This window comes from Dasypus novemcinctus, chromosome 5 (assembly GCF_030445035.2).
Source record: "Dasypus novemcinctus isolate mDasNov1 chromosome 5, mDasNov1.1.hap2, whole genome shotgun sequence".
Lineage (NCBI taxonomy): Eukaryota > Metazoa > Chordata > Mammalia > Cingulata > Dasypodidae > Dasypus > Dasypus novemcinctus.
Genome location: NC_080677.1, coordinates 77270533 through 77297408, shown reverse-complemented (window position 1 = coordinate 77297408; position 26876 = coordinate 77270533). Strand labels below are relative to the sequence as shown.

Below are 26876 nucleotides of genomic sequence, written 5' to 3'. Positions count from 1 at the left end.
CCCACACTAAATAAATTCAGTGTCAACTATGAACACTGCAAAAAGCACTGTGAGCAGAAGCATCTTCAAAACATGAAGGGTGGCACCAGAGGACCCAAATGTTTTTTCAGTGGGCAGCTGCTATGTCCCTTACCTAAAGTCTCACAGCCTAGACCTGGGGTACACAAGTTGACAGACAGCTGACAGGGAAGGTGCTGCTCTCCTTGTGAGCCTGGAGCGCGACTCTGAAAGAACGTCCATGCTACTCAATAACAGAGAAAGCAGTCTGGCCCAGGGTCCCAGGCCACTTTGCTGCTCTTTGTGCTCACCTGCATTTACCATGACAGCTCCTTAGGACAGACTCATGGCAGTGGTTTTGATCCATGAGCGATGAAGGAGACAAGCAACCGGCCAGCTGTGGATGTCTTCATCATACATTTGTAACGCTGTGCGAGTGGCCCAGGTCTCTAAGTGTCCTGGCTCCACTTCAGGTTTTCACTGCCTGGACCTCCTCCAGGCCTTTCAAAGTGTACTACAGGTGGGAGCTCTGCATGTTAGGAACTCAAAGTTGGCTGGGCAGGGACTCTATCTGCAACAGAATTCTTTCTGGGGCCCATGCCGTACCCTGCCCCTCAGCTCCTCTGGTTCCTGTTTTGTGACTTTAGCCATTCCACTAGTTTTAGCCTGGCTCTGTTTCCTGACTGCAATTGTGTTCTGACCTTCACATGAATGCCCTTCACGGCCACAACCAGGTTCTTTGCTCCTAACCATTGGTTCATCCTTTGACGTTCTTAAGGAGGAACCTGGGTTTCAGTTTGGCTCATTTTCTTCCACACAGGCTGACAGACAAGCCTAACCTGCTGTTATCACTCCCAGAATGTTTGGAGGTTGGGGAGAAATAATTTGAAGCAAGGGTTAAATAATTGTTAAGATCTCAAACAATTACAATTTCATGGGGACAAATGTGAATGTTTGGAAGGGAATGACATTCATCGGTATGTTGTGTTTAGGTTTGCTTTTTATTTATTTAGCCTTACATATTATCTTAAAATGATTGTAACTTAACTTTGAAGACTTGCTATAGCTAAGCACCTCCATTACTAATCTACAATGTCCATTGCATTTGATTCCTTAACCCTTGGGAGGCCCTGTTTACCTCTTTTGTCTGTCCCCTTGCATTCCTGGGGTGGGCCACCAAAGGAGGATCAAGACATCTGTCAGGCACTCAGCAAATGGACACAGATAGCAGACAACAGCAGGAAGGGGAGAAAATTTAAAAAAAAAAAAAAACACTTAAAAAGAAAGATCTGTCAGAGAGCAGTTGCAAATTTCTCTACTCATCCTGTGAGCCTTGCCAACCTCAGAAGGGAGAAGAGAAGCTGTGGGCAAGATAGCCAGTTTTGTATGGCATGTTCTCTGCTCTTCCAGACCTATTCCTGGCTAAATTACATCACTTTCATCCTCCTTTTACATTTGCCTCCTGTGACAGTTAAGTTGAAATGAAAGTGAGTGAATGAACAAGAGTTCTTCCAAGTACATTTTTAAGATAAGCTTAAATCTACAGCTGTTTAAAGAACAATAATTGAACACTTACAAGATGGTAAGCTAGGGCTCAAGGATGAATACAATAAGGTTTCTATTATATAGAAGTGCATAGTAAAATAGGGGGAACATGTTTAAACATAGCCTGATAGCAACGTAAAATGTGTGCAATAATCGATGCATCTGTAAGTATAGAAGCAGTACAGGGAAAAAAGTAATTAATTTTGTCTGGAGTTTTCACTTGAATGATCCACAGATGGCGACCCCTGAGTTGCTTTTTCAAAAAGAATGAAAGTTCTCCAAGTGGACAAGGGAGAGAAGAAATTGCATATGGGGTGATTAAACATGCAAAAACATGATATGGTTTGAGAACTGTATTAATTTTCTATTGTTGCTATAAAAATTACCACAACATTAGCAATTTACACAGCACAATTTATTACCTGAAAGTTATGTAGGTCAGAAGTCTATCAGGAGGCCAAAAGTAAAAGTACATTCTTTTCTGGAGACCCTAGTGGAAAATCCAGTTCCTTGCCTTTTCCAACGTTTGAGGTTACCCACATTCATTGATTCATGGCCCTCTGCCTCCATATTCAAAGCCAGCAGCAGTGGGTCAGGTCCTTCTTACCCTTCAAATCTCTCCTTCTTCTGTCTCATCTCTCCAACCTGACTGGGAAATGGACTCTGTTTTTTAAGGGATCATGGGGTTAATTTGGGCCCACCTGTATAATTCAGAATAATCTCCCCATCTCGTGGTCTGTTCCCTTAATCGCATCTGCAAAGTCCCTTTAACCATATAAAGTAACATACCACAGGTTCCAGAGATTATGGCATGGACATCTTTGGGAAGCTATTAGTCTACCTACCATAGGAACTATAGTTGGTATTACAGAATTGAAATGGTTGAAGGAGGCAGATGCCAGATAATGAAAACTGTTGAACCCCACACAAAGGAACCTAGACTTAATCCTGAAGATTTTGGGATCCTTTGAATGGTTCAAAGCAAGGTGAAAATTGCATTTGGAATAGAGCATTCTGCCAACAACATGGAAGATAGACTCAAGGCCAGGAGAGAATTTCAGGAACGCTGAACTATAGTAGGTCAATAGTAATAAATGTCATAAAATTATCAAATAAGACAAAACCACAGAAATGTCCCTTGGACTTAATAATTAAGAGGTCACTGGGGTCCACTTCCAGCCAAGATGGGGTAAAGGGGGCCAGATTTACCGTCCCACTCAGTCAACTAAAAACCTGGTCAAACTACGTGAAACAAGAGTTTTCAGACCTTGGGCAATAAGCAGCACAGTACAGAGATACCTGGGAGTAGGAAAACAAATTGCCCCAGCTTGCTGCCTACAAGTAGTTTCCAGACCACAGCAGAGGGAGGACAAACCCAAACAGTATGAAGCAGTCTTGAGGATTTGAGGATACAGAGTTTAGAGTTCAGGGAGGTCATGTTGACTAAAATATATAGGAGAAGAGGGGAGAGAGTTTTGCAGAGAAAGAGCTCCAAAGATCTGCAGAGGGTTCCACTGGAATCTAGTTATGTGCTGAATAGTGCATATGTTTGAGGTTGCTATTGAGGCTAGGAAAATAACTACCAAAAAGGAGGGGGCTGAGCAATGCTTGGAGTTCTCACAGGCCTGGGAATAGTTTATGTTCCTGTCAGTCATTTTAGAAAGACCTAATACATGGGGCATTGAGTAGAAGGGTATTGCCTCAATAGAGGAGTCAAATTAACCCCAGACTTAAAACTATCCTAGACCTGCCTAACAAAGCTTATAAGCAAGCCTCAAAAATATAAAACTATTTCTAAGTAACTTACCTGTGGCTCACAAAGCCCACAAATATTTAAAGAATATAAAACCATCCATCATTCAACAATGTAAAATTATTAATGCCTGGTATCTAACAAAAAATTACCAGACAAGCAAAAAAGCTGGAAAATATGACCTATAGTGAGAAGAGGGAAGCGGACTTGGCCCAGTGGTTAGGGCATCTGTCTACCACATGGGAGGTCCGCAGTTCAAACCCTGGGCCTCCTTGACCCATGTGGAGCTGGCCCATGCACAGTGCTGACGCATGCAAGGAGTGCCCTGCCACGCAGGGGTGTCCCCTACGTAGGGGAGCCCCACTCACAAGGAGTGCACCCTGTAAGGAAAGCCGCCCAGTGCAAAAGAAAGTGCAGCCTGCCCAGGAATGGCGCCACACACACGGAGAGCTGACACCATAAAATGACGCAACAAAAAGAAACACAGATTCCCATGCTGCTGACAACAACAGAAGCAGACAAAGAAGAACACGCAGCGAATAGACACAGAGAACAGACAACCAGAACAGGGGAGGGGAGAGAGAAATAAATAAATAAATCTTTAAAAAAGAATATATAGTGAGAAGAAAAATCAGTCAATAGAGCAGACATCAGAATAGAATTTGTAGACAGTGACCTTAGAACATATAAGTATTGTGTATGTTCAGAAAAATGGAGGAAACCATAAGCATAATAAGGAAAGAAATAAACTTAATAAAAAGACCCAAATAAAACTTCTAAAGATGAACAATACAATATCTAAGATGAAAAATTCACTAGATGGGATTAACAGCAGATTAGACACTGCAGAATAGATTAGCCAACTCAAAGACAAAACAATAGAGACTATCCAAAATGAATCAAAGAAAAAAAGGCTGGAAAATAAAAATGAATAGTGTCAGTGAGCTGTAGTTCAACATCAAGTGACCTAACATATGGGTAATTAGAATGACAGAAGAGGCAAGAAGGGAGAACAGAAAAAATAATTGAAGAAATAATGGCTTAAATTTTTCCAAATTTTATGAAAACTATAAACCCAGAGGCCCAAATTTGAACACACTTCAAGCAGAAGTAAACAAGGCACATCATAATCAAATTACTGACACAGTGATAAAGAGAATAACAGCCAGAGGAAAAAGGAAGTTATTGATGAATTTTCCAATTTGGTGGTGGACTAGTAGTCTGGTTACTATGGATTGGTGCATGACTGGACGGTAATGGAGATAATAAGCAGAAACTGCTCTTTTGAGAAAAACTGAAATGAAAAAGGAAGGAGAGAAAGAAAGTGGTAATGAGATGGGAGCTAGGGTACAAGGTGGAATTTGTTTTGCTTTGTTTTGTTTTTTTAACAGGAAAGATGAGTAAATTTATAGGTTGAGGGTAATGATAATAGTAATATGAAAAGCTTACAGGACTAAGCCCTTCTTATCTACTAGATTTATACAAATAAATCAAAGTCCTCACTTCAACCTGATGAAATGGAAACTATTTTTATCTCTCACAACTGAAGAACCTGAGGCATAGAATGGTTAATATTACTCTGAGCTGCATAGTTAAAAAGCAGCATGGCTGGGATTCTAACAAAGTCCGCTTGTGATGCTATTTACTACTATACTATACTTAGCCATCAGAGGGACAGGTGACATTATAAAAGAAAGAAGGGATAACTGATAATTTAATGCCTCACAAGAGGCAGGGAAGGTATATCTGAGTGCACTATTGGGTGAGTTGGCCTTAAAACAGGAAGAAAGGAAGACTTCATTTCTGGGATTTAAGGAGAGAAGTTAAGGGTAGATGTGGCTGTAGATAAATATATTGGTTGATGTGAGAAAGAGTTTAGGTTGTTCATAGCAGGCAGCCTAAATTTTTTGGTCATTGGTAGGTAAATGGCAAAGCTAAAGTTTGATTTAACATATCAGGGAAAAAGTCAAACAAAAGGACTGATAAGCAGTGCTAAGAGGCCAGCTGCATTTGGAAAGCTCTTCAAATGACAATGTTGTTTATTTCCAGCAGGGAAAGGGAAGGAATGAGGAGATAAGGACGGTAAGGATTTATGCTTTCAGTTTTGTTCTACCTCCCCAAACATGCCAACCATATCCTGGGATGAAGTCAAACAAGCAGGTAATATCAAAAAGGCAACAAGAATTGGGCAGGCTGGTCACCAGGGCCACCTTGAACAGACCCAGGTTGCCTTGCAGACACCACACAGACACCTCATTGTTTCCTCATGTTAACCCCCTTCCAGAGAAGTTCACTTGGTGAAAGTTCTTACTGAGCTTTTACTTTCCTTGGAATGTTCTAAAATTTCAATTTTTGAAATTTTTTCCGTGTTATTATATGTCATCCATGAATAATGAACTGTTAAACTTTTGCTCTAGAGTAAATGTTTCCCTCCAATCTCAATTACTAATAAGGGAATTCAGAAACACAAGTATCTATTGTGAAACCATATTTGGAAACTTATGACATTATAGCTAACCTTTTGTTGTGTATACCCTTTGACAATTTAATATTGAGTTTTATGTTATATTTCTTAGATGGCACATTCTTAAAACATGACAAATTTGGATTCTGAACCCATTTATATCATGCAACCATTTTCTCCATATCTGATACTGTTTATAAGTGGCACAGTTTCATCTATTAGAACTGTTTGAAGTTTCTACCCAGAGATAGACCTGATTCAAAAGACAGCCTACTATTTCACAGATAAGTCACTTTTTGATGACTATTAGCATCCAGATTTTGATGTTTTTATTTTTAAAGAGGCTAAAATATTTTCTTCTTATTTAGTCTTTTCTTCTTTTAAAAAAGAATTATTCTTTAAAAATACATAGTGCTCATTAAAAATTTTCATTTAATTTTTAAAGAAGCTTTAGATTTCATAAATGTTACATCAGAAATATGGGGAATTCCCATACACTCCACCCCCTACCCCTCCCACACTTTTCCCCATTAACAACATCTTTCATTAGTGTGGTATATTTGTTACAATTGATGAGCACATATTGAGGCATTCCTACTAACCATGGGAGTTTCTATTATGATTTACACTGCACTGCACAATTTTATAGGCTTTGACAAAATGTGTAATGGTCTGTATCTGCCATTGCATTGTCAGGCAGAACAATTTCAATGTCCCAAAAATTGCCCTATGTTGCACCTATTCTTCCCTCTCTCTCCCCTCAGAACCTCTGGTGACTACTGCCTTTGTATCAAAGTTACAAGTTCTTGCATTACTAGAATAATAATAAAGTGCTTTAGTCCGTAATTCCCTTCCCTCTTTGTAGCAGTTTGATATGGTTATGAATTCCAAAAATAGATACTGGATTATGTTTGTAATCTGGTCTGAACCTGGGCATGATTAAGTTATGATTAGGGCTTTGACGGGCCACATCATTAGCTACCACCCCAAGGGGTGGGGACTCACAGATAAAAGACATGGCAAAGGACAGAGATGGAGGATTTTTGATGTTGGCGTTTTGATGTTGGAGTTTGATGTTGAAGCCTTAAGCTGGAGCCCCAGGAATTAAACTCATAGAAGAAAGAGAAGCAAGCTCCAGAAAGAAAGGAACCCTGAACCCAGAGAGAAGCAAGACCGGGGAAGGGAGGAACCCAGGAAGCCTGAACCCGCACAGACGTCAGCAGCCATCTTGTCCAACACGTGAAAATAGATTTTGGTGAAGGAATTAATTTATGCATTACATCCTGGTATCTGTAAGTTCCTACCCCAAATAAATACCCTTTATAAAAACCAACCAATTTCTGGTATTTTGCATCAGTACCCTTTGGCTGACTAATAAACTTTTTATGTTTGTTCATTCCTCAATCTTGAAGATTTGGGAATAGTGATGCCCACCCTACTTCCAATTGAGAGAGGGCTTAGATCCCAGGAGACAGATGGATGGAACTGTCTTGCTTGCAGTTGTAGGTACTCTGTTTTTTGGCATGGGCATTGTCCATTATCATCAGTTTTTTTTTCTTCTTCTTGTCTTTCTCTTTAGAAGCCACCAGGAACCAATCCTGGGACCTCTGGTGTGGGAGAGAGTCACTCAATTGCTTGATCCACTCATCTCCCTGGTCTGCTGCATCTCTCACTGTCTCTCATCTGCATCTCCCTTTGTTGTGTCATCTTGCTGTGCCAGCTTTCCACGTCACAGGCTGCCAGCTCTCTGCACATAGGCCAGCTTGCCTTCACCAGTAGGCCCCAGAAATTGAACCCAGGACCTCCCATATAGTAGACAGGAGCCCAATCGCTAGAGCCACATCCGTTTCCCCATTATCCTCATTTTGTTAGTTGTCCTGGGTGAGTCTGATGAACTGGAGAGTAGGTGTTGGTTGCAATTGTGCTGAGATTCCAGACTCAATCGGCATATGAGCAGCTGAAAAACTAAGACTCTTCTTTTTAATAGTGGAGACTCTCTTTCCAAGTCAGCTAAAATAAAAGAAAGCTTATCAGATTTTTGCTGAACATTTACATTTTAACCTTTTTCTATTTATGTAGAAATTACAAAGACATATTAGATGTTTTACAGCTTTCTACACAGGTTCTTAGGTACAAGATACCTAATGGTATGATGGAGGCCGCTAATAGAAAGGATAATCTCTCTAGCATTCCTGCTTTTCTATAGTTGTAAAACCTGCCCTGGTACATACTGGGCCATGTGTCAATATATTTTAAAGTTGAAAATGGGATTCAATTCAGGAAAAATACAACTGAACATTCACTAAGCTAGAGATAGTATCTGGCAATATATGCCACTATGAACTTCCCTGCTGGAAATTCTGCTCTGATTCCCTATTGTGTTTTTTGTTTGTTTGCTTTTTATTTTTCTCCACTTCCTGCCCCCCTCCCCCCAGCTGTCTTCTCTCTGTGTCCATTCGCTGTGTGTTCTTCTGTGACTGCTTCTATCCTTATCAGAGGCACCAGGAAATCTGTGTTTCTTTTTGTTGCGTCATCTTGTTGTGTCAGCTCTCCGTGTGTGCAGTGCCATTCCTGGGCAGGCTGCACTTTCCTTCACGCTGGGCAGCTCTCCCTATGAGGCACACTCCTTGTGCGTGGGGCTCCCCTATGTGGGGGACACCCCTGTGTCACAGGACACTCCTTGCGTGTATCAGCACTGCTCATGGGCCAGCTCCAAATGGGTCAAGGAGGCCCAGGGTTTGAACCTTGGACCTCCCATGTGGCAGGCGGATGCCCTAACCACTGGGCCAAGTCTGCTTCCCTCCCTATGTTTATAGCATTGGTTTTCAAATATATTTTAATAGCCTTTTAATATTAAAAACAATACAAATGCATTGAAGAAAATTAGAAAATACAAACAAAAATTTTAAAACCATCATATTCTTACTATTCATAGAACAGCACTTTAACATCTCAGTTCTTATCTTCTGGATCTCTATATATTCACATATTCACATACTCATATATAAAAGGATATCATATTCTATATACAGTTCTTGTTTATGACACAAGATGTCACTTCACCTTGTATCTTCCCTGCTGTAGTCGTGGAATCACCTATTTCTTTGAGACTTACTGGTTTCTTTTAATAGGGAATGGTTTTAGAGACCATAAATGAAGTGATAGGTATGCTCTTTTTGCTGATATAACCATTTTTTAGACCATTTTAATGGAAAAAGCTAGGAAAAAAACTTCTTTAAGTCATGAATTCATTGGTATTTATAATTCAATTTTTACAGATTTTCATTTAACTTCCTTGATTTTATAATTATACACCTTTTCGCTTACAATAAAATCTTGATTCTTAATGTAATCTACATTTTAAATTTTAACAGCTTTATTAAGATATAATTTGCATACCTTAGTATTTACCAGTTTTAAACAGACAATTTAATGATTTTTAGTATATATAGAGAGAGTTGTGCATCCATAAACACAGTTTCACTTGAGACATTTCCATCATGGCAAAAAGAAATCTCATGCCCATTTTCAGTCACTCTCAGCCCCAGCCCTCTTCCTCATGTAATTGCTCATGTTTTTTCAGTTTCTACAGATATGCCCATTCTGGACATTTCATATAAATGGAATCACAAAACAGATGGTATTTTCTGGCTTCTTTCCCTTAGCATAGTGTTTTTGTTTTTTGTTTTCTTAAAGATTTATTTTATTTATTTCTCTCCCTTTCCCCTTGTTGTCCGCTCTCTGTGTCCATTTGCTGTGTGTTCTTCTGTGTCCACTTGCATTCTTGTCAGGTGCACCAGAAATCTGTGTCTCTTTTTGTTGCATCATCTTGCTGTGTCAGCTCTCCGTGTGTGCAGCGCCACTCCTGGGCAGGCTGCATTTTTTTCACGTGGGACAGCTCTCCTTATGGGGTGAACTCCTTGTACATGGGGCTCCCCTGCATGGCATGGCACTCCTTGTGCACGGCAGCACTGCACGTGGGCCAGCTCACCACACGGGCCAAGAGGCCCTGGGTTTGCACCCTGGACCTCCCATGTAGTAGGCAGACACTCAACTGAGCCACATCCGCTTCCCAGCATAGTGTTTTTGGGGTTCATCACATTGTAGCATATATGTCATTCTTTTTCATGGCCATGTAGTATTCCATTTTGTGGCTATACCACATTTCCTTTATCCATTCATCAATTGACGGACATATGGGTTGCTTCCCCTTTTTGACTATAATAATAATATTGCTGTGAAAATTCATGTACACATCTTTGTGTGGACTTATGTTTTTATTACTCTTGGGTAGGATACCTAAGAGTGAAATTGCTGAGTTGTATGGTAACAGTATGTTTAATATTATGAGAAACTGCAAAAGTTTTCCAAAATGGCTGCACTATTTGTATTTCTACCAGAAATGCCTGAGAATTCTAATATTTCTCCACATCTTCACCAACACTTGCTCTTGTCTGTCTTTTTGGTATTATAGTCATTCTGATAGTCATGAAATGGTATCTCGGTTTTGATTTGCATTTCCCTTATGACTAGAAATGTTGAGTATCTTTTCATGCACTTATGTGACATTTGGTGTATCTTCTTTGACAAAAGTCCGTTCAAATCCTTTGCCCATTTTTGATTGGGTAGTTTATCTTCTTACTATTGGTTTGTAAGATTCTAGATATAAATCCTTTATCAGATACATGATTTGCAAACATTTTCTTCCAGTCTCCAGGTTGTCTTTTCACTTAATGGTGTCATTTGAAGTATAAAAATTATAAATTGTGTTGAAGTCTAATTTATCCATTTTTTTTCTTTATTGCTTGTGCTTTTGGTGGTATATCTAAGAAATTATTGCTTAACCCAAGGCCAGGAAAATTTACTCATGTCTCCTTCTAAAGTTTTACACTTTTAGCTTTCAAATTTAGGTAGCTGATTCATTTTGAGTTAATTTTATGTGTGTGGTGTGAGGTATGGGTACTTTGTGCACGTGGATTTCCAGTTGTTCTGGCACCATTTATTGAAAGATGATGCTTTCTTTATTGAATTTCCTTGACACTGTTGTTGAAAGCCAATTGCCTAAAATGAAAGAGTTTTCTTCTGGACACTCAGTCTTATTCCATTGATATATATTTCTATCCTTATACCAATACCACACTGTCTTGATTACTGTAGTTTTGTAGCATGTTTTGGAATTACTACAAAATTGGAATTGATTACAAAATTGGAGAAGTGTAAGTCCTCTAATTTTGTTTTACTTTTTCTTCATTGTTTTGGCTATTCTGGGTCCTTTGCCTTTCAATACAAGTTTTTGGATCATATTATCAATTTTTTCAAAAAAGTAAGTTGGGATTTTATAGAGGTTAATTTGAATCTAAATCTCAATTTGAAGAGTCTGGCTTTGTCTGGCTTTGGTATCAGGGTAATACTGGCCTCAGAATGAGTTAGGGGGTATTCCTTTCTCCTCTATTTTCTGAAATAGTTTCTGAGAGACTGGTATTAAATATTTAAAATTTAATGCTTGTTACAATTCACTGGTGAAGCCATCTGATTTTGGGTGTTGCTTTGTGGTAAGATTTTAAATCACTAATTCAGTCTCTGTACTTGTTATAAATCTATTAGATATTCAACTTCTTCTGGATTCACTTACATAAATTGTATCTTTCTAGGAATTTTCCATTTTATTTAAGCTATCTAATTTTAGGGCTATGGTTGTTCATAGTAATCCCTTATTAGCCTTTTAATTTCTGTAAGGTGGATAGTGATGCCCATTCTTTCATTGCTGATTTTTTTTTTTAAGATTTATTTATTTTTATTTATTTCTCTCCCCTTTCCCTGCCCTCCCCCCCACCCCCCCCCCCCACCCCCACCTCGCCCCGGCCCCGGTTGTCTGCTCTCTGTGTCCATTCATTGTGTGTTTTTCTGTGGGTATCTGTGTCACTTTTTGTTGTGTCATCTTGCTGTGTCAGCTCTCTGTGTGTGTGCAGCACCACTCCTGGGCAGTCTGCACTTTTTTCGTGCGGGGCTGTTCTCCTTACGGGGCACACTCCTTGCGCATGGGGCTCCCCTATGCGGAGGCACCCCTGTGTGGCACGGGACTCCTTGCATGCATCAGCACTGCACATGGGCCAACTCATCACATGGATCAGGAAGCCCGGGGTTTGAACCTTGGACCTCCCATGTGGTAGATGGTCGCCCTAAACACTGGGCCAAATCCCCTTCCCTCATTACTGATTTTTATGTCTTTTTTTTCTTGGTCTGTATCAAGCCAAATGTTTATATATTTTGTTGATCTTTTCATGGAAGCAACTTTGGTTTCTTTAATTTTCTCTATTGTTATATTTTATATTTCATTTATTTCCCCTCTAATCTTTTTTCCCTTTTACTGCTTACTTTGTATTTAGTTTGTTCTTCTTTTTCTAATTTATGAAGATAGAAATTTAGATTATTGATTTGGGATCATTCTTCTTCCTTAACGTAGGAATTTAATGTATAAATTTACAGTTATAAATTTCTCTTTAAGCACTTCTTTAACTGTATCCTATAAATTTTAGTATAGTGTGTCTTCATTTTCATTCACCTCAGAGTATTTTCTCATTTCTTTTGCAATTTATTATTTGACCCTATGATCATTTGGAGCTGTATGTACCCCAAAAAAATAATTGTTCTTAAACTTAATCCATTCCTGTGTGTGTGAGGTCATTGTAAGTAAGACCTTTTGATGAGGTTACTTCAATTAGAGTGTGGCCTGACCCAAGCAGGATGGGTCTTAATCCTGTTTCTGGAGTCCTTTATAAGCAAAATGAAATTTAGATAGATTGAGAAAAAGCCACAGGAAGTAAGAGCTGAAGGTCAACAGAACTTGGAAGAAAAGGGAGAAGCCAGGAGAGGCTGCCATATGCATTGCCATGTGACTATGTAGCCCAGGATCAAGGATCACTGGCAGCCATCCCCACAAGCCAGTCTTCAGGAAGAAAGATTTGCCTTGATGATGCCTTGATTTGAACTTTTTCCTAGCCTCAAAACCATAAGCTTATAAATTCTCATTTTTAAACCAACAGTTGCACGGTATTTGCTTGAGCAGCCAAGCAAATTAAAACAGACCCATTGGTTATTTGAGAGTGTGTTGTTTAATTTCTGTGTATTTGTGAATTTCTCAAATGTCCCTTTGTTGTTGTCTTCTAACTTAATTCCATTATGGAGAACATACTTTGTATAATTTCCATTCTTTTAAATTTATCAAGTCTTGTTTTATAGCCTAGCATAATAGTCTGTGCTAGTTTCCTAGGACTGTCGCAACAAACTACCAGAAACTGGGTAGCTAAAAATAACAGAAATTTATTCTCTCACATTTCAGAAGGCTAGAACTACAAAATCAAGGTAGAGGCAGGTTGGTTCCTTCTGGAGTCTTTGAGGGAGAATATTTTCCATCCCTCTCTCCTAGCTTCTGATGGTTCCTATCAATCTTTGGTGTTCTTTGGATTATAACTGCATCACTCCAATCTCTGCCTCCATTGTCACATGGCCTTGCCTGTGTCTCACATGGTCTTCTGTGTCTCCTGTGCATCTCTGTCTCTATGTCTATCCTTATAAATCACCAGTCATTTGATTTAGGGTCCACCCTAATCCAGTATGCCCTCATCTTAATTACATCTATCTAGACCCTATAAGGTCACACTCACAAGTACTAGGGGTTAGGATATGAATGTATCTTTTAGGGGGACCAAATTCACCCCACTGTAGAATATCCTTAACCTATCCCAGCCTCAACTCTAAGTCCAAATTCTCATCTAAATAGGATAAGCTCAAAAGGTCCTAAATCTCATACGACCTAATAGTGGCTAATAGTGATCCGACTCAGGTATGTTTGAAACCCCGGATATGGTCCATTCTGGAGCAAAATTGCTCTCCATCTGGAATCTGTGAAACTAGAAAACAAGTATCTATTTCCAAAATGGAATAGTTAAACAGACATTCCAAAAGGGAGAAAATGGAAGGAATACAGGGGTCACTTGTCCAAAGCAAGTTTGCAATCTGCAGGGAAATTTTATTAGGTTTCAAGGTCAGAGAAGAATCCTGTGTGGCTCCAAACTCTATCCTCATGGCCCTACAGCAGGGGCCCTGTCCTCTCAACTCACGCCTCTGTATTTGTGGCCCTGCTTTCTGAGTCATTATTTTTTCATTTCATCCCATCTCTGTCCCTTTCAGTCCAGGCTGGCACTGTTTCTGCTAGCATAAAATTCTCAAAACCTTTGTCATTTTCGTGTGCAATTCATGGTAGTCCACAACATTAAACAAGATCTTCCACAGATCTTCCTGAATAACACCATCTAAAATGTTTTATAAGATATCTAAATATCTATTTTATCTCCTCCTAAATGCATAAAGAGTGTGGTGGCTAATAGTGATCTTGTGTTCTCTTTGCTAGTTACATGCAATGGGAAAAATTCCTGGAACCAGAATGGCAGAGTTAAAGGCCAAGTATACCTTGCTTCATGATACTGTGATAAGGTATGCTGTTTACCAATGTGGGGGCATCTTTTATCATATTTATATTTCTTACTTATGGACCTGTGTTAATTTGGATCCTCCCTTTCAAAAGCAGGCCTGAGACAGGGATTTGAATTCAAGTAGTTTAAGAAGTGATACCAGAAATCACAATAAGAGAGAAGTGGGAAGTGAGATAAGGAAGAGAGGAATCCAACTGTGTTGATCTATGGCTTAATGTTGTGTGTAGCTGAGGCTCAGTCTCACTCAGGACTCTGAGTGACTGTATAGAACATATCTGAGAACTATCCCACTGAAGGATGACTAAACCAGTCCATCACTCATTGATTATGGATTGCTCTTAGGGATATCAACCCTTGGTGCTTTTAGCTCACCCTTTGAGCAGACCAAGAAAGCTCCTGTGGATAGAGAAAGTGCTAAGGCTGAGAGACACATGTGTTGTTAGTGGATATGGTAACTTTCCTCTGAGACTACAAGTGACCTCCAGAGTGGACTGAGGTGATTTGGGTGGGCCACTGACAGTACCTGCTGCAGGATATTCCTGTAGGACTTTCTTTTCCCCACCTTTCTTCACTACTGAGAGGTATAGATTCTACAACAACCCCAGTATACATCTGCTGAGACTTCTGTCTTATTTCTCACCTCTTCCTCCTACTCCTGGCACCTCATCTAGGCCAAGTCACAGTCAGAAACAGATCTGAGGAATAGCTTCTACTGAATAATTCAACAGTGCTTCCTGAGCATCTGCTGTGAGCCAGTGGGAATCAAGGAGAAAGGGGAGTGAAGAAAGAAAGAGAAATCCTTTCTTCTACTACCATTTCTAAACCTCATTCTTCCTTTTCCCCCACGTATTGCTGATATTCTTGCATGGTGTCTACATCAAAAGCCAAGGAGAAACAGCAATGGATTAAGTACTCCATCCTGCCATTCTCCCACCATCTTTTCCCCAAAGTCCACAAATTTACCCCTACTTCTTATCTTGCCCAAAGTCAATTGGTTAATTTAAGGTTGCTGGCAAGAAGTAGTTGGCTGGGAGGAGAGCAGAGCTGCATCCCCATGCAACTTTCACTTAACACCCCACTCCATACTTACTCAACTCCATCCAGATTCCTAGCAATCCTCTATAGCCCCCAATCTTGACTCTTCCCCATCTTCTTTAGCCCCAAGGCAATTCCCCTCCCTTACCCTAATGGAGGCTCCATTCCCCCATAGTTGGTTCTTCTTTCCTGCAGTGGGAAGTATGCTAAAAAAGATTACCCCAGACTTTCCATATAAAGCCACTCCCAAGTTCCTGAGTCTTCAAAATAGCCCTCTAGATAGCTCAATCCATAGCCCAACAGAGCCTTGCAGGGTACTCTTATTTGACTTCCTCCTCCCTGGCCCACAACTCAGCTCCCTGGGCCCCAGTGTCAGATAGCAACCCAAGACCAAGACCACAATATTATTTCTTCCTGCTTCAAGGTTGTGTTGCAAAACCATTACTTCCCTTCTGCCACCCACATTTTACCACTTCTTGACCCCTTAGTTCCCTCTGTTGCCATTACAAACAGCCACTACTCTTTCCCACTCCCACTGTTTGGTGGGTGGGAAAGATGTGAAGAAGTGGAATCTATGCTCTTGCTGCTGGGGCTGCAGCACGGCAGATATAGGTTGGAAATACAGAACTGAAACTGAGTTTCCATAGAGATGTTGTTATGAGTTGTTAGGTTCTCTTATGCTGTGACACTGTATTTCATGTACGAGTGAGTATACTGGCATTTGTTTCCTGGCTGGGAACCTAACCACCTAGTCCATCTCCTTTCCTTGAGGAAATAGGCATTATGTCCCAAGCCAATGCCTTACAATTCTATAGTTGAAGACTGTCCTATTAAGGAGATGAGATAACTTTACATTTACAAAGTATACTAGCATATAAGGATACAGGACTGTGAGAGAATTACTCCAGCTTTCATTAGTGGAAATTAAATGTGTTACATTGTAGTTGTTGTTGTAATTTGGTGCCTAGCATAGTTCTTGGAACATAGTATGCCCCAATAATTGTTGGCTTGATGCTCTTGAGCAAATGACTTATTGAACTATGTCTGAGAAAACAAGTGCAGATGGTAACTTCAGTCAAGATATGGTAACTTCAGTCAAGATAGGCTTCATTGGGAAGTGGACTTGGCCCAGTGGTTAGGGCGTCCGTCTACCACATGGGAGGTCCGCAGTTCAAATCCCGGACCTCCTTGACCCATGTGGAGTTGGCCTATGCACAGTGCTGATGTGCGCAAGGAGTGCCGTGCCACACGGGCATCCCCGCGTAGGGGATCCCCATGCGCAAGGAGTGCGCCCCGTAAGGAGAGCCACCGAGCACGAAGGAAAGAGCAGCCTGCACAGGAATGGTGCCTCACACACAGAGAGCTGACACAACAAGATGATGCAAAAAAAAGAAACACAGTTTCCCATGCCGCTGACAACAACAGAAGTGGACAAAGAAGAACACGCAGCAAATAGCATGGAGAACAGACAACTACGGTGTGGGGGGGTCAGGGTATAGAAATAAATAAATAAATAAATCTTTTAAAAATTAAGATAGGCTTCAACAAGTCATTGGGCATTTCTGCAAATGAACTGAAATTTGAAGATTTCTCTTGGTGAGGAAATGGTGAAGAGTGGTGAGATAGAAATCAGTAGCTACCAAAAGTGTGAGCCCACTCTCATCAAGATGGCTGTTTGAGATGTTCCAGGGCTCCATCCCTCTACAGAAACTTTGAACAACCAAAAAGAACTGGCAGAAACACATTTCTTAAAGATCTGGGAAACATTTAAAGGGTTGTAGTAATACACTGGCACACAGAATCAAGAATAAGGTGACTTAAAATGTTATAATCTTGTGGTGCTGGCCCTTCGTCCACTCAGCACAGATCTGACTGGCGTTCCCAGTACAGGTTCCTAGTCTTAGTTCCAGAGGAAGCACAGTAATCATCATGTACAAACTGAGTGCTTGTGTGTAAGTTCCACGTTGTCTGGTGGTGCTGAGGGACTGAACCAGGCACTCATCATGGCCTTACCAATCCAAGAACTTGCCTTGCATGTAGAAGTGGCTCACAGAACACTCCTACAGAACACTGAAGGAGAATAGTCAAGTCACAGGGTACTGAGACAAAGGATTGCTGGCTGTGGTACATACAGAATAGGTCACTGGACCATGAGGAGGTGCACTTTCCTGGGGAAAAGGGGCATTTGTATTCCTGTAAACAAGGTAATCCCTAAGACCACACATGCACGCCCACAACATGATGCATGTATACAGAGAAAAGATTGAAGGGTCCTATGCATTTGCCTTAGGCTAGTCTCTAAACTCTTTGTATGGATAAATTCTGAAAGAGAACACCTGCATAGGCCAATCTGCAAAGACTATGAAATGTGTTTTCTTTTTCTTTTTCTAAGCTCCTGACATTCAAGGCAATCTCTGTCATAACACTAGCTGGATATAAGCTTAAGAAACAGACTCCCTGGTATCTAAATTCCATGATTAACTACTGAAATATCAAAATTCCCAGTTTGTACCAAAAGTTTATGAAGTATATAAAGAAACAGTAAAATATTCCTTGCAAAGAAACAGGATAGCCATCAATGAAGAGGACCATACCTGGGCTATTCAGTACAAAGATTTAAAAAAAAATAGTTCTAAATATGCTCAAATTGCTAAAGGAAATCATGGACAATGAGCTAAAAGAAATCAGGAAAACAGATGAACACAAAAATTTATATAAATAAAGAGTTAGAAATCTTGAAAAGGATCCATATGGAGCTAATGACTACAGTAACAGAAAAAAAAATTCTCTAGAGGAGTTCAGCAGCAGATTAGAGGTAGCAGAAGTAAGAGTTACTGAACTTGAAGATAAAGCAATTGAAATCATTCAGTCTGAGGAGCACAAAGGAAAAGGAGATCTGTGAGACACATTCAACTGTACCAATATGCACTTTATAGGAGTCCCAGAAGGAAAGAAAGAATGGAGCAGAGAGAATATTTGAAGAAATGTAGCTGAAAATGCCTCAAATTTCATGAAAGATGTAACTATACACACCCAAGATGTTCAACAAAAACAAACAGATTTAAAAAAAAAAAACAACCCTTGTGGAGATACATAATAACTAAACTATCAAGTGTCAAAGATAGAGAATTTTGAAAACCACAAGAGAGAAGCACGTGTCACATACACTGGAGACTCAATAAGATTCAATGCCAATTTCTCATCAGAAACCACGGAATAAAAAAGCAGTGGGAAGCAGACTTGGCCCAATGGATAGGGCATCTGCCTACCACATGGGAGGTCTACAGTTCAAAACCAGGTCTCCTTGACCCGTGTGGAGCTGGCCCATGTGCAGTGCTGATGCGTGTAAGGAGTGCTGTGCCTCACAGGGGTGTCCCTCGCGTAAGGGAGTCCCACATGTAAGGAGTGCGCCCCGTGGGGAGAGCCACCCAGTGCAAAAGAAAGTGCAGCCTGCCCAAAAATGGTGCCGCACACATGGAGAGTCGACACAACAAGATGATGCAACAAAAAGAAACACAGATTCCTGGTGCTGCTGATAAGGATAGAAGCGGTAACAGAAAAATACGCAGTGAATGGACACAGAGAGCAGACAACTGAGAGGAAAGGTGAGAGATTTTTTTAAAAAAGGCAATGAGATAATATATTTAATATATTTAAGGTGCTAAAAGGAAAATATATTGCCAAACAAATCCTATGTCCAAAAATACTGTCTTTCAAAATAAGGGTGAAATTCCTAAACAAAAGTTGAAGGAGTTCATCACCAATAGACCAGTCTTAAGAGAAATGCTAAAGAGAGTTCTTTGGGTTAAAAGGAAAAGACACTAGATAACAGAGCAAATGCACATAAAGAACTAAAGATGTGAAGGTAACAGCATGGTTATATATAAATGCCAGTGCTATTGTATTTTATATTTGTAGCTCCACTTTCTGCATCCTACAGGTTGTCTATTTTTCCTTTCAAATATTTTAATGCTTGATTTGTATATATAGACCATATCACCAAACAACAGCAGAAGACACATTCTTCTTAGTACATATATGTCAATCTCTAGGATATACCATATGTTAAATCACCAAAACAAATCCCAATAAATTTTAAAAGCTTGAAATCATACAATGTATATTCTCCAGATACAATGGAAGAAAGCTACAGATCAATGACAGAGAAAATAGGAAATTCACAAATATGTGGAAATTAAATAGTACATGGCTAAGCAACCAATGGGTCAGAAAAATGATTGCAAGGGAAAACTAGTAAATATCTTGAGACAAATGAAAAAGAGAATATAGGATAAAAACTAACAAGGGCATTCAACTGAAATGGAAAGTTAAGTTATTCCAGGGTGCCCTTCCACACAGAATCTTTGAACAACTAGGAAAAACTGGCAGAGCCATTATCCTTCAAACTCTGGAAAATAGTTGAAAAGTTTGCAGTAACTGTATAATTGCTAAATCAAGAAAATGCTGCTTTAAAAATGGCAGGAAAAGCTTGTGGTTTCCTTGCTAATGCTACCCACATCTCCCTCCATAATGCAGATTGAAACCAGACTGCACTCCCATTGTGGGTCCCTGGCCTTGTTCCAGTAAACCCTTTGTGCATAAAAGGGTATGTGTATGTCAGTGCCAATCACTTGGATGGCCGACTGAAAGACTGAACCAGGAAATGAATCTCTGACTCTGACTCACCCTCTCAGAACTTGCCATGCAACCAGAAGCAGCTTGTGGACTGCTAAAGCAGTGTTAGAAACAATTAATTCAAAACATCCCAGGGTAGAGGATTACCTTATTTAAGTCATTCAGTAGAACTTTCAGGGTGGGGAGAAAGTCTATTTCTAAGAGAGTGGAAGGGACATATGAATTCCTATATAGGGGAGAATTCCACAAGCAAGCACAAGCCCAGGTCATGACACAGGCTCAGAAAGACAGGACCCTACACTTCTCATTTGCCTTTGGCTGATATTTTCGATAGGAGGGCTGAACTATAACAGAGAGCACCAGCCAATTCAAAGCCAATTTGTAAAGCTTGTGAATGGTGTTTTTGTGTATATGTGCATTGGTTGGTTTGTTTTTGTTAGCTACTAGCATTCAGAAAATTTCTGTCATACCACTCTCTGGATACAAACTTAAGGAACATACAGCTTAGGGACTAAAACCCAGAACTAACACTTCAAAATATTAAAATGTACAGTATGCAATGAAAAATTCCAAGACCAATAAAGAAAGAGGATATGATGGCTCATCAGGAAGAGGATAAAAATTCAGGAACCATCAACAAAGAAGAACAGACTTTGGACATACCAAACAAAGGTTTTTAAAAAATGATCCCCCAACATGCTAAGTAAATAAATGAAAACACACACACACACACACACAAAATAATGAAAGGATACCAGGAAAACCATACATGAACAATACGAGAATCTCAATAAAGAGAGAGAAATTTTAAGTAGGAACCAAACAGAAATATTGGCATTGAAGAACAAAATAAAAGAAATGAAACATGCCTTAGAGAGTTTCAATAACAGATTGGATCTGGCAGAAGAAAGGATCCATGAACTCAAAAACAAGACAATAGAAATGATTCAGGATGAGGAACAGAAAGAATAAAGAATTTTAGAAAGTGAACAGAGCCTAAGAGAACTATGGGGTACCATCATGAGTAGTCATATACACATTATAGGAGCCCCAGAAGGAGAAGAAAGAAAGAGGAAGAAGGTGTACTTAAAGAAATAATGGAAATAAACAACCCCAAAATAACAAAGGCATGCATATGTACATTCAAGGAAAAAAAAATACACCAAACAGGATAAACTTGAAGAGGAACACACCTAATCATATAGTAGTAAAACTACCAAATGCCAAGGACAAGGAGAGATTCTGAAAGCTGCAAGAGAAAAGCATCATGTTAAGTTCAAGTGCATTCCAATAAGATTGACTACCAATTTCTCATCAGAAACCACAAAAGCAAGAAAGCAGTGGGTTAAAATACTTAAAGTGAGGAAGGAAAACAACTGCCAGCCAAGAATGTTATATCCAGTGAAACTCTCTTTCAAAAATGAAGGAGAGGGAAGTGGTTCTGGCTGAACTGATAGAGCGTCCACCTACCATATGGGAGGTCCAGGGTTCAAACCCAGGGCCTCCTGACCCATGTGGTAAACTGGCCCATGCACAGTGCTGATGCATGCAAGGAATGCCATGTCCCGCAGGGGTGTCCTCCATGTATGGGAGCCCCATGCACAAGGAGTGTGCCCCATAAGGAGAGCTGCCCTGCGTGAAAAAAGTGCAACCTGCCCTGGAGTGGCTCCGCACACTGGAAGAGCTGATGCAGCAAGATGATGCAACAAAAAGAGACACAGATTACTGGTGCCACTAAGAAGAATGCAAGCAAACACAGAAGAATACACACTGTGAATGGGCACAGAAAGCAGATAATGGGGGGGGAGGGAGGAGGAAAGAGAAATAAATTAATAAATCTTTTTTTAAAAATTAAGGAGAGATTGAGACATCCTCAGAGAAACAATAGCTGAGGGAGTTCAAGCCATTAAACCTTCCCTACAAGCAATCAAAAGGGAGTTTTTCAGATTGAAAGGAAAAGACACTAGATAGTAGTTCAAAGCAGCATAAAGAAATAAAGACATGTGGTCAAGGTAACCATTTAGGTAAGTATAAAGACCAGTATTATTGTATTGTAGTGTTTGGTATGTAACTCTACTTGTTGCTACAGGTGCTAAAAGGCAAAGGCATAAAAAGTAATGATAAATCAGTTTTTGTACATACAATGTACAAAGATATAAGTGGTAACAAGTATAAAAAATGGTGGGGGGACAGAGAGTGTAGGAAAAATATATGAGCCTACTATTGAAATTAAGTTAGAATCAAATCAAATATGATTGTTATATATTTAGGATGCTAAATTTCAATCCCATGGTAATCTAAATGAATAAAAGAAAAACATATTCAGTTAGAAATGAGAAGGCACTCAATATGGTACAACACAAAAAGCAAATAAATATAAAATTAGGCTTTAGCAAAAGTGAGAGATAAAAAAAAGTGTAAGATTTGCAAAGGCTAAATAGCAAAATGGCAGGAGAAAGTCTCATATTATCAGTAGTGACTTTAATGTAAATGGATTAAACTCTTCAGTCAAAAGGCAGAGATAAGCAGAATGGATAAAAAAGCATGAACCAATTATATACTGTCTCGAGTAACTCACCTTACATTAAAGTAAAATATGCAAGTAGGTTAATGATGAAAGAATGGAAAATGATATAACATGCAGGTAGTAACCAAAAGAGAGTTGGAGTGGCTATACTAATATTGGATAAAATAGATTTTAAGTCAACAACAGTTACAAGGGATAAAGATGTCATTATATATTGATAAAGGGGACAATTCAATGGGAAGATGTAATAATTATAAATCTATATGCTTCTGACAGTAGAGCCCCAAAATATGTGAAGCAAATACTGACAAATTTGAAGGGACAAATTGCTGGTTCTACATTAATAGTAAGAGATTTTAACACACCGCTTTCAATAATGGGTAGAACATCTAGTCAGAAAGCTGATAAGGAAGTATAGGACTTGAATGATGCACTAAACAAACTAGACCTAACAGTCATATATAGAACACTGCACCCAACAAAAACAAAACACACATTCTTCTCAAGTGTACATGGATAGACCACATGTTGGTTCACAAAAAGTCAAAACTATTGAAGTCATACAATATATTCTCTGACCACAATGGAATGAAGCTAGAAATCAGTAACAGAGGGAGAAAGGGAAAATTCACAAAAACATGGGAATTAAACAACAAACACTTAAACAGCCAATGGATGGAAGAGGAAATCAGAAGCAAAATTAGGAAATATCTTGAAGCAAATGAAAATATAACATACCAAAACTTATGGGATGCAGTAAAGGCAGAGCAGAGAGGGAAACTGAAAGCTCTAAATGCTGACATTGAAAAAGAAGAAAGACTTCAAATCAGAGACCTAACCTCAAAATTGGAAGAACTAGAAAAAGGAGAGCAAACTATACCCAACGTGAACAGATGAGAGGAAATAACAAAGATTAGAACTCTGATAAATGAAACAGAAAAAAAAATAGAATCGACAAAACCAAAACTTGATTCTTTGAAAAGATTGATAAAATTGACGAAACTTTAGCTAGGGAAGCAGATTTGGCTCAACTGATTGAGAGTCTGCCTACCACATGGGAGATCCAGGGTTCGATCCCCAGGGCCTCCTGATCCGTGTCGTGAGCTGGCCCATGGGCAGTGCTGATGTGTGCAAGGAGTACTGTGCCACTCGGGGGTGTCTCCCGCATAGGGGAGCCCCATGCGCAAGGAGTGTGCCCCATAAGGAGAGCCGCCCAGCGTGAAAAAAGTGCAGCCCACCCAGGAGTGGCACCACACACATGGAGAGCTGATGCAGCAAGATGATGCAACAAAAGGAGACAAAGATTCCCAGTGTCACTGACAAGAATGCAAGCGGACGCAGAACAACACACACCAAATGGACACAGAGAGCAGACAACTGGGGGGAAGGGAAGGGGAGAGAAATAAATAAAAAATAAATCTTTAAAAAAACTTTAGCTAGACTGACAAAGAAAAAGAAAGGATACAAATGCAAATAAGAAATGGAAAGGGGGGCATTACCACTGAACCTGACAAAATGTGAAAGGCTATAAGAGGTTGCTATGAACAATTGTATGTCCATAAATTAGATAACCTAGATGAAAATGGATAAATTTTAGAAAGGCACAAACTACCTATCTTAACACAAGAAGAAATAGAAGATTTCAACAAACCAGTTACTAGTAGACTGAATCAGTAATCCAAAACCTCCCAACAAATAATAGCCAAGCACCAGATGGCTTCACCAAACATTCCAAGAAGACTTTAGTCCAATTCTGCTAAAAGTTTTACAAAATTTGAAGAGGGGAGAATACTCTCTAACTCCTTCTATGAGACCATCATCCTCATACTGAGGCTAGATAAAGTTACCACAAGAAAATAAAACTACAAACTAATATCTCTTATGATTATAGCTGTAAAAATCCTCAACAAAATACTAGCAAACCAAAACCAACAGCATATTAAAAGAATTATACACCATGATCAAGTGGAATTTATCTCTGGTATGCAAGGTTGGTTCCAAATAAGAAAATCAATTACTGTAAAATGCCACATTAACAGAAGAAGAAGGGGGGAAAAAATACATGATCATCTCAATTGGCAGAAAATGCATTTGACAAACTACAACACCCTTTCTTGGCAAAAACACTTAGAACATGAAGTAGAAGGAAACTTTCTCAACATGATAAAGGACATCTATGAAAAACTCATGGCTAATATCTTAATAGTGAAAGATGGAAAGCTTTCCCTCTAAGATCAGGAGCAAGATAAGGATGCCTCCTGTCACCAATGTTATCCAACATTGTACTGGAATTTCTTATCGAAGCAATTAGGCAGAAAAAAGTCATTCAAATCAGAAAGAAAGAAGTAAAACTCACCCTGCTTGCAGATGACATGATCCTATATACAGAAAATCCTGAAAAATCCACAAAAACAACTAATAAATGAATTCAGCAGAGTGGTAGAGTAAAAGAATAACATACAAAATTCAGTAGTGTTTCTATATACATGCAAAGAACACAAGGAAGAAGAAATCAAGAAAAAAGTTCATTCACAATAGCAACTAAAAGAATCAGATCTAGGAATAAATCTAAACAAGGATGGAAAGGACTTGTAAAGAAAAGCACAAAATATTGCTAAAGATAATTAAAGAAGACCTAAATAAATGGAAGGACTTTGCATGTTCATGGATTGGGAAACAAAATATCATTAAGATGTCAATACTACCCAAAATAATTTATGGATTCAATGCAATCCCACTCAAAATTCCAAAAATCTTCTTTGCTGAAATGGAAAATCCAATCATCAAATTTATATGAGATGGTAAAAAGGCCCTGAATAGCTGAAGTTTGGAGAACACACTTTGCAATCTTGAAACTTATTACAAATCCACATTAATCAAAACAGCATGGTACAAGCAACAAAAGAAAAAATAGATAAATAGGACCAAAATTAAAAACTTTCTTCCTCAAAGGATTTTATCATGAAACTAAAATGACAACCCACACAATGGGAGAACATATATGGAAGCAACATATCCAATAAAAGCTTAATATGCAGAATATATAAAGAAATCCTTTAACTTAACAACAAATAGTCAAACAAGCCAATTAAAGAATAGGCAAAATACTTGAACAGACAGACATCTCTTCAAAGAAGATATACAAAAAAAAAATTTTAATAAAAAAAAATAAAACAAAGAAGATATACAAATGGGCAGAAAGTGCATGAAAAGATGCTCAACATCATCAGCCATCAGGGAAAAGCAAATCAAAACCACTATGAGATACCATTTCACACCCATTATAATGGCTGCTATTAAAAAACAGAAAGCAAGAAGTGTAAGAGAGAATGCAGAGAAATAGGAACACTCATTATTGCTGCTAGCAATGTAAAATGATGCAGCCACTGTGGAAGACAGTTTGGAAATTCCCCAGAAATCTAAGTATTGAACTACCATATGACCCAGCCACAACTAGGTATCTACCCAAAAGAATTGAAAGCAGGGACTCAAACAGATATTTGCACAATGATGTTCATAGCAGCATTATTCACAATTGCCAAAAGATGGAAGCAACCCAAGTGTCTACCAACTGATGAATGGATAAATAAAATGTAGTATATACATAAAATGGAATATTATTCACCCATAAAAAAGGAATGAATTCCTGATGCATGCAACAACATGGATGAGCCTTGTTGACTTCATATTGAGTGAAAGAAACCAGGCACAAAAGGACAAATATTATATGAGCTTAATGATATGAAACAAATAGAACAAGCAAATTCATAGAATCAGAATCTAGAGTATAGCTTACCAGGGGATGGGGTGGAAATAGGGAATGGGAAGTTAAGGCTTAGAATGTGTGCAGGGTTCCTATATGGAATGATGGAAATGTTTTGGTAATGTATGATGGGGATGGTACACAACATTGTGATCATGATTAATAGCACTGAAATATATATTTGAATATGATTTAAATGGGAAATGTTAGATTGTGTATATGGCAAGAAAAATATATTTTTAAAATCCATGGAACTACACTACACAGTGAACCCTAATTTAAACCATGAACTTTAATTAGTAGCACATTTTTTTTTAATGTGCTATCATCAATTTTAACAAACATTCCACCTCAATGCAAGGTGTTGGTGGTGGAGTGGTATGGAAGTCCTGTAGTTTATGCACAATTTTTCTCTAGAATTCTCTAATAAAGAAAAAAAGTGTTAGAAGAGACAAGGAGATCACTAATAAAGGGACCGATTCAACAATAAAACATAACAATTATAAATATATATGTACCTAGTGGTAGAGCTCCAAAATATATGAAGAAAATATTGACAGATGTCAAGCTAGAAACAGATGGTTCTATATTAATAGTAGGAGACTTCAATACAATACACCATTGCCAGTAATGAGTAGAACATCTAGACAGAAGATTAATAAGGA

The 26876-nt window shown here is 39.0% G+C and overlaps 1 protein-coding gene across 9 annotated transcripts in view; it reads left to right on the top strand.

The window, feature by feature from the left end:
* Positions 1-26876, top strand: part of CCDC146 (coiled-coil domain containing 146) — a 314795-nt gene that overhangs the window by 221064 nt on the left and 66855 nt on the right. For 8 of the 9 annotated variants that reach the window (XM_058297955.2, XM_058297965.2, XM_058297962.2 and 5 more), the window contains one exon: positions 14170-14252. The exons of the other annotated variant lie outside the window; for it this stretch is intronic. In XM_058297955.2, the coding sequence (XP_058153938.1) occupies positions 14170-14252 (83 nt within the window). The remainder of the gene's footprint in view (positions 1-14169; positions 14253-26876) is intronic. 9 annotated transcript variants of the gene reach the window in all.